This window comes from Dendropsophus ebraccatus, chromosome 6 (genome assembly GCF_027789765.1).
Source record: "Dendropsophus ebraccatus isolate aDenEbr1 chromosome 6, aDenEbr1.pat, whole genome shotgun sequence".
Lineage (NCBI taxonomy): Eukaryota > Metazoa > Chordata > Amphibia > Anura > Hylidae > Dendropsophus > Dendropsophus ebraccatus.
Genome location: NC_091459.1, coordinates 105,625,115 through 105,634,686, shown reverse-complemented (window position 1 = coordinate 105,634,686; position 9,572 = coordinate 105,625,115). Strand labels below are relative to the sequence as shown.

Here is a 9,572-nt window from a genome sequence, read left to right as displayed (position 1 = left end):
TATGTAAAGAACAAATATACAGTTTCCAAAAAACAAGCATAAAATTAATACGATCCATCTAGGTATGATTACAGACATTGTTAAAAATACACCATACATGTTATTTCTTATAAATAAAGTCAATGTTAATAGGTAGAAAAGATGGCAATGAATTTAATTTAATAAACAGGAATACATGGTGTGGGTGGGGGTATTAACAGCATTGCTGCTGGAATAAAAATACAGAGATGGTAGCATTTCTGATAAGGATGGGAGTGTCACTTGAGCAGCAGCTTTAGATTAGGCACATAAATTTAGACTTTGCTGTGATAAAAAAAAAATGCCTTGTCTATGTATATGTACAGTTGTGCTTAAAATTTTACATACCCTGGCAGAATTTTTGCTGTCCATTCTTCCTTGCAAAAACCTCCAGCTCCTGTAAATTCCTGGGCTGTCTTACATGAACTGTGCATTTGAGATCTCCCCAGAGTGGCTCAATAATATTGAGGTCAGGAGATTGAGATGGTCACTCCAGAACCTTCACTTTGTTCTGATATCCAAGGAATTGATAATGCCAGTCAGCAGTGTTCAAACTGGGATTAACAAATGGAAAATTGGTTGTTCTGTAAAAACCAAACCACAGGTAGATCAACAAAAATTTCAGCCACGACTGCCAGGAAAATTGTTTGGGATGCAAAGAAAAACCCACAAATAACATCAGCTGAAATACAGGACTCTGAAAACTAGCGGTGTGGCGGTGTTTCAAGATGCACAAGGAGGCACTTGAAGAAATGTGCCATTACTGTGCTAATGCCACAAAGTATCTTGTCTACAATACGCCAAACAGTACAGAGACTAACCTCACAACTTCTGGGACAAGGTCATTTGGAGTAATGAGACCAAAATCAAACTTTTTGGCCGCAACTATAAATGTTACATTTGGAGAGGTGTCAACAAGGCTAATGATGAAAGGAACACCATTCCTACTGTAAAGCACAGAGGTGGATCGCTGATGTTTTGAGGATATGTAAGCTACAAAGGCACAGGACATTTGGTCAAAGTTGAAGGAAAAATGAATGTAGCCGGTTATTAGCAAATACTGGAGGCAAATTTGCACTCATCAGCCTAGAAGCTGCGCATGGAATTGTACTTGGACTAGCCAGCATGACAATGATCCAAAACACAAGGCCAAGTTGACCTGTCATTAGCTTCAGCAGAACAAAGTGAAGGTTCTGGAGTGGCTATCTCAGTCTTATTGAGCCACTCTGGGGAGATCTCAAGCACGTAGTTCATGCAAGACAGCCCAGGAATTTACAGGAACTGGAGGCTTTTTTGCCAAAAAGAATGGGCAGCTTTACCATCTGAGAAAATAAAGAACCTCATCCACAACTACCACAAAAGACTTCAAGCTGTCATTGATGTTAGTGGGGGCAATACATGGCCTTTGTGTTATCATTCATATTCTCTGAAAAAAGGAAAAGAAAGCAAAAATTCTGCCAGGGTATGTAAATGTTTGAGCACAAATGTGTACACACACACCATTGAGTGCATGGTAACTGCGATGTAACATGTATGAATTACATACATGCACAATCCATGTTTATTTCTCTGCCTTTTTGTATTCTGCACATTGTTTTAGTTTGTGGACTAAAAGACACTTCCTTTCTTTCTTGACCGCTATATAAATACAGTGGTACCTCGGTTCTTCAACTGCTCGATTCTCAAACTGCTTGGAACTCAAACAGTATTTTCAAGAAAAGTTTGCTTTGGTTCTCAAACTCTTGCTTGGTTCTCAAACACTTTTCGGGCCCCCAGTCTTGAAGTACTCGGTATCTGAATGTTTTTGCGAGCGTGGATGGTGGGTTGTACCTGGTGAGTTTAGCACTGGTGAGGCTTCACATACAGTACTGTACTGTGTAAGACTGCTGGGGTGCATATACAGTACAGTAGTAGTACAGTCAGTGCACCACCATCTCCCATCCCTTACAGTGCTGGGATGGGGGGACTCTATACAGTAAAGGATGAGTAAAGAGTTAGTGACTGCTGTATTAATATTGCTGGTTTTGTTAAATGTTTCTTGTGTATAAAGAACTGTACAGTATATAGTGCTGTTCTGTAATGTACTGTACAGTATATAGTGCTGTTCTGTAATGTACTATAGGGATTATACTGGGCACTTATCAGTGTAATATATGGATACTGTGGGTGCTGGAACCAATTAAACACATTTACATTATTTCCTATGGGAAGACACTGCTCGGTTCTCAAACTGCCTTTGAGAACCAATTAAGTTTGAGAACCGAGGTACCACTGTATATGGATTGAACCAGACTACAAAATTTATTGTGCTGAAAGAGAATGCTTCCCTATGCTACATAGGCTTTCCCAGTGGGATACTGTATCTATACACTTTATACTAAAGTCACTGAACCTGCAGGCTACAGAGAGTTTGGCTGATTCTCCCTGAGATCTATAGTGGCCTCTCGACCAGAAGACGTCAGTGGAGAGAAGAGTTGGGTTTGCTTGATTTTTACCACCATTATCCATTTACATGGAGACACAAGCAACCTGGAATGGGCACTCTCCAGCACCCAAAATCTGGCTATATATCTAAATTTATGTTAGTGACAAGTAAGTTGTGATGTCATCACTTCTGTGTGTATTAGGAGCACTTGTGCATTACAGAGAAGCTCATCTACATGTCAGTTCAGATCCCTACAATTTTATTCAAAGGCCTTTAATTACTAAAAGGACCATGATACCCTGGATGTAATGTAACATGGTTCTGATAAAGCTGCTGTATACTACTTCACTGCTGAGGACGGAAGAAGTTGAATGTATACAATTCCCTTAGATGGTCTCAGAGATCTTTGGTGATATGAGTATACTTTGTAGAAAACATTTCGAGAGAAGTCCGTATTTTCCAAGTTGTGATTGGAACCACTCCACCAAGATGGCTTTTTTAATGTATTTTATATATATATATATATATATATATATATATATATATATATATATATATATAAACGTCCAGTATGAAGTGCACTCTATTCAGACCGGTGCAAGGGTGCCAGCAGCTGGAGACCGAATCCACGTCTCCCCGTAAATAATCAAAGAATTCCGCAGCACAACCGTATGGTGAAAAAATCCAAAATTGTGTTTATTCCATTTCAGTAGAAAATTCCATGCAACGTTTCTGTCTCTTCTCGAGACCTTTCTCAAGCATGCTTGAGAAAGGTCTCGAGAAGAGACAGAAACGTTGCATGGAATTTTCTACTGAAATGGAATAAACACAATTTTGGATTTTTTCACCATACGGTTGTGCTGCGGAATTCTTTGATTATATATATATATAAAAATCTGTCCCATTACGTACTTTATCGCAGCAGACTGAAGTCGCCAGACAGCTGCTAGTTGTAAACAATTTAGCAATAGATCTCTCTGGTGTCTGGAGACACCTCTGAGCAGTGCATATAGCCATACATTAGGGATTTTATTATCAGCCATTATTTGAATGCTTTCACACTCATGGATGCCCTGTCCTGGGCACCCATTCAAACAAACTGATGGGCTCTTCTCTGCCACGATCTGTGGCCTGGTTGTGGCCTCTATCGGCCGGATACATATCTGTTGGTCAACAACTCTGCATTCAACAATGGGTGAAAAAATCCAACATGGCAGATCATTTTTTAAACAGATATTGGTATACGGTCAGCATCTGTAATACTTGTTCATCTTACAGTCTCTGATAATTGGACATTTTATTTTATTTTTTTGGTTGACCAAAGTCTCTAGTGTATGGCCAGACTATGACAGCTTTCTTACCTCTAGATTAAAGACACTTTGGGTATTAGTGAAGAAATCTTCAGGTGTACTTTTCAGGGCACTAGAACCTATGTCTTTTTTGTGTCATAAGACTACATAACAGTATATATTAAAGAGGTGTAAAGGCTATGAAGAAATGATGTACAGTGCTTAGCCACTGACAAATACAAGGCAGCTTTTGGGGGTGGGGGTGAGGGTGAGGAAAAAGGCAAACAAAGGGCACAGATGTTCTTGGTAGCCACATCCCTGCCTACAGCCCCAGGGCCGGAGATGTGTTTATAGGGGTTAAAGCAGATATGATGCCGATACACACGGTCTCTTCCTCTCTGCCTTTTTGCCCCTGGTTCTTTTACAAATTTGTTAGGTTGGGTTTACATATGTCCAGCACCTTCCAGCACCATCCTGGATGGGAATGCTGGTGTGACAAGCTGGATCTCTTGCATCCAGCACCCCCCATTACCCCCCATTTTATCTGGCACCTGCATACCAGAGGGCAAATATGCAGGATAAATGGAAACAAGCCCTTACTGGTATAAAGCTCCTTTAAAGAGGATGTACTACCAGGTACATCCTCTTTAAGCTGAACCCATGGATCGAACGTCGCGGTCACAGGGAAGCCGCTGCCGCAGTCCGTTTTTCGGACCGCGGCCCGGTTCCTGTGCAAGGCGCCGTACTATGCACCGAAAAATGGACCGCGGCACAGGCTTCCCCGTGACGGCGCCGTTCGATCCGTGGGTTCAGCTTAAAGAGGATGTACCTGGTGATACATCCTCTTTAAAGGCTTCTTAAAAAGGTCCCCCCCCCGTATAATGTAATGTCCTATCACTAGGATATGCCATCATATTCTAAAGGTGGAGGTGACACCCCCACCAATCCTGTTTTACCCTGCACAGTGTCGCTGCCTGCCATTGGTCCCTTTGATTGAGGGAATGTCAAAAGGCAGACTACTGTTTATCATATTTGTCTGGCATAACCCTAGGGAATACCCGTTTAAAGCCACTTAAAGGTGTTTTTTATAGATCACTCTATATGCAGAGCTATTGGTCTTGGAAGAAGTATTGTGTTCATACTTCTTACAGATCTCAGGGACCCAAATTAGTGTAGGACCCAGAGAACTAATTTAATAAATTCAAGCACCCTGAGTAAATCTGTTCCTAGAATAATAGGTGAATATATTTTTCCTATTGGGGTGCATGTTGAAAAAAAAAAGATCAATGTTTGCAATAAGGAGAGAATTTTTTGTAGCCAAACATATCACCCATGGTCCAAGCAACGGAAAAGGCTATTGACAAAAGAAGCTAAGCCCATCTCTTGTGTAAACTGTAACCATAGCAAGAGATCTGTAGGACACAGTCCATCGAGTCACGTATCAATCTATAGAGAAAATATAGGCCTCATCTATAATAGTGCTCTTTACCATAGCATTCTTTTCACCTTAAAATAAGGTTTAATATCCTGTTAGGTTATATACATTTTTAAACTCATTGTCAACTACAGCGACTCAGTTCTGAGTGTTCAATGTATAGATTCAGTGTAAGTCCATAAAATATTCATCTGGTAAACATGGTAAAAACAACAGCACAGTTCATTACATTACAGAACGAAAAAGAAAAAAAAAAAAAACGGCATAAAACTACAACACTTCCCGGATGATCAGAGGCAGCAACAGAGAACATGTAAAATATGTCCAATTCTTTCTAAAAAATAAATATCGAGTAATGTACCAGCTAGCGCCATGCCCTGTAGAAGGATAAAGTAGGAGTCCCAGGCACGGGCACTTTGTCAACTGTGGGTAAAGTGCTTTCTTTGTACAGGATGCAGGAGCAGATCACAAAAAGGTCCTTTATTTTCGGAAGGGAGTCAGACGGCTGATGTTCTGCCAGAAATTGGAGGGTTTGCGCTTGGGTTCAGCAAGCATGAAGACTTGTTGCTGTGGGAGGTTGGCAGGCAACGTGGGATGCTTCTGTCTCATCCAGAAATCATAGTATGTTCTATTAACCGCTGGAAAGTGAAAGAAAATGGGTTCTCTGAGAATAGGTATGGCATATAAATTAGCTCTGCAGCATAGCTCCACCAGTGAGGTCATCTACTGTATACATGAAGGTCTCAAGGAAGTCTGAAGGAGGAGACTATTTCCTCTACAGCAATAGCATCACTAAAGGGAACTTTAAGGTGAATAAAGGTAAACATCCACTTGTGTCAAAAGTGTCACTATAAAAATCTTTTGACATAACATGTAAAAGTGAATAGATATTGTGCTGCTTAGATATTAAAAAATAAAAAACAAGCCATTCTTACCTTTCTGCACTTCCCTGGTGCCCTCCTGATGCATCTCTGGGTACCCCAATTACTGAATGCAGTGGGACAGTGCAATGATTGTCGGTGCAGTGGGCTGTCGGTGGCATCAGGGGAGTGCGGACAGGTAAGCATGGCTTCTTTTTTATTTTTAAATATCACGGCAGCACAACCTCTATTCACTTTTAAAAATCTGCTACGAGAATGGAGTGCCATTGACTTTAATGCTAGTCAGAATCACGGTTGATTTTACTGCAAAACCCACAGCGTGAAATCTGCTGTGAATACAGTATGTGTGAACCCTGACAGTAGATCAGATCTGTCAGCTGTAATTCAGGACACAAACTGCTGACACTGTTAGGTCAAGGAGACACATGGTACCTTTTGTACCTGTCTGTGCTTCCATAACATAGAAAAATGCTATTATTCCATAGTATAAAAAGTCAAAGAGTTCCTAAACTGCTGACTATGCTTGGGGTTCAGCTTTCAGCTGACTGTCAATTAAGCATGCATACGGATGGGAGGGGGGCAAGGGGCATTCCAACTTGCTGCACTTTAGGAGTTTGGAAAAGCCTCTTTGACACTAGAAGCATTTTTCTATGCTATGGAAGCACAGACATATATATGAAAGGTACTTGCTCCCCCTCTCATCCCTATGCATGATTGATTGACAGGCAACTGGAAGCAGGCAGTGTCAGCAGTTTAGAAGCTTGGGAAAGCCTCTTTGATTTTTTACTCCGTAGAAAAAAAATGTTTTTCTATGTTATGGAAACACAGACATATATATAAAAGGTACTCTGTATCTCCTTGACCTATCAGCTATCTAACAGTGCCAGCAATTTAGAACATAACTTTCAACTGACAGATTCACATTTCGGGTACATTCACATGTAAAGAGTTGACACGTAACTATAATGAATGCAGGATCGCACCGGTGGAACCCGGACAGGTAAGCATGGTATAGGGAGCTAAGTAATTCACTTTTACAAGTGTATAGCATTATATTCTTTAATTGAAATCAGTATTGCAGCAGAATTCACTGCGAGAAACTTGCAGCGTGAAATCTGATGCAGTACGTGGTGTGTCAGTCATCTACCTAGCTTCTTTATAAAAAGAGCCCATATAATCTTTTGTTTCCTACATCGATAGCAGATGCTGGGAGTCTGGCTTCTGCTTATGCCACTACTGTATTTACATGCTGGTCTGTCAGACAGCCATGGCCACCATAACGTGTTCCATTTTAAAATTAGGTTGTGGCGCTTAGGTTTACTGTATTCTTTCATGTATTGCAAACTGATTCTACACCCTTGACTATACAATGACCGACTCAGCTACATCTACACTACATTTGTGTCCTCAGTTTTGCCCTTGTATAATGTTTCCAATACTTTATCATCTCACCATTGCTACACAGACACTCACCTTTTGGCTTCCCTGCGGGACGGGGTTTATTAGCATTCATCATTGCCTGCTTCCGCTGTATTTCACTGATGCTGAAACCTAGAAACAGATGCAAGATATTGTTGTTGTATGGATTTTTTAGTTGCATTGACTAAAGGAAAAAAACTATTATTTTACTTTGTATACAGGTCTAATTTTATACAACACTCAATTATGGATATTAAAAATATCAACACATCTCTAAGGCTTCATTCACACATTCAATGATTTTTCTCGGTTGCAAAACCTCTTGCTTTTTTCTCTGTGATCCCTGAAAAATCATCCGTATCTGCCTGGTAATTGCATCCGATTCCATATCCGTAAGATGTGAACAGTACTAGTTTGCTTAGATTTTATCTGTGTGGTTTTTTTTTTTACGGATGTCACGGATGTTAAATATGGAACCCATCAACTTCTCTAGGCAATTCGTACCGCAACCACAATCCGCACAAGGACATGTCCTTTTTTTACGGAACGGATTACGCATCAAAATTAAAACGGACTGTGTGAATAGATCAATATAAATCAATGTGCTCTAAGATAAACCGTGATTATAGATCCGAAATTAGAGACAACTTTACGGGACGTAACAATAAGGCTTGAATGTATGATGCTGTAACACACCCATCCCCTGCATCAATGGCTCTGCCACTTCCACTAAATCCTCAGCAATAAGAAAATGGACATTTTCAGGATAAAACAGGCTTTAGCATGGCAGGGATGCCTGGATTCTTTTCCACATTCAGTTTTCAGCTCTAGTTTCACCCTATGTCTAGTATGTCTAGCATTGTGCAGAGGTGTTGTGGTGGTGCTGCTCAGCCCTGGTGGTATGATATAACAGGATGCTGTGCTCAGTGCTCTGAGAAGGGACACAATGTGAAAGTCAATGGGAGTTCAGTGATGACTCATGTTCTCTCTTTTGCTGAGATCAGTAGGGAATCAATTGCTCCTGTTCATGTTATCCTCTGGGATATCAGCTGTCCTCTGCTTCATTGTCCTATACAATATTAACTTTTTTTTTTTTTTTTTTAACAATTGATAGGTGTATGTCAACCCATTAACATATTGTGGCTGCTTGATGCTATGCTTGGAAACAGCTTGTAAGCTTACTGCACACTATCTTTGCACATTCTGAAATACATGTATGTCGGAAGTGAGCTGAGAGGTGAGGAGCTGAGGTCACTCCAAATGGTCTCTCCCATTTAACCCCTAAGATTTTGCAATCAATAGGCAGTTATGCAGACGGGGAGACCCCACCCCCCATAATCAAATGGCATTAAATTGATATGGGGCCTAGTAAAGGCCTGTAGAGCCGCCATGTTTGTACTCCTATTAGCGGGTATATCAAGTCCCCTGGCATGACTAAAATAAAGGAAAATGGGATAAAAGCAAGTAAAAAGTCATATGTACTCCCAAATGATACACAAAAAGCTACAGCTTATCCTGCAAAAAAAAAAAAACAAGTCCTCATTATTGTGGTGATAAAAATTATATAAATTTAGTAGACCTGCCTGTCAACTTAGTGGCCCACATGTCATTGGTACTGCATTATATATAAAAATAGCAGAATAATGAGGGTTTTTTTTCTATTTTTTCAATAGGAAAATTAAAAAAAAAAGTTATGGCTAGTTGAAGATAGACCAGTTGTTAACCCCTTCATGAGCGTGGTCATTGGTGCCCGAATGTCCGGATCAAATTAATGCAATGTTCCTCCACCTGCAGGGCTGGTTGGGATGTCATTTTTGTGCCATGATCTCTAGTTTTATTGGTATCATATTGGTGTAAGAAATAAATTTTGACTGTATTGTATTGATTTTTTTTCTAATATCTAATTTAAAAAAATCATTGTTACTGATTTGCTGAGCGGGACCGGAGCCAGAAGCCTTCCATGCAGCCACGGCGCCGAGCAGGTAATGTATGCTCTCGGCGGCGGGCTGCAGGGGGTTAACTCACATACTCACAGCAGGATGTCAATCCCGCTGTGAGTATGTGTTCTCATAGGGATGAATGGCACTGGATCTGCAGCGGATTTT

At 40.5% G+C, this 9,572-nt stretch overlaps 1 protein-coding gene across 1 annotated transcript in view; it reads right to left on the bottom strand.

Annotated features, from left to right (window-relative positions):
- Positions 1–3,294: 3,294 nt before the first annotated feature.
- LOC138795868 (uncharacterized) overlaps positions 3,295–9,572 on the bottom strand; it is a 122,710-nt gene continuing 116,432 nt past the window's right edge. The window contains 3 exon segments of the mRNA XM_069975532.1: positions 3,295–5,705; positions 5,708–5,805; positions 7,522–7,599. Coding sequence (XP_069831633.1) covers positions 5,532–5,705; positions 5,708–5,805; positions 7,522–7,599 — 350 coding nt within the window. The 3' untranslated portion in view covers positions 3,295–5,531.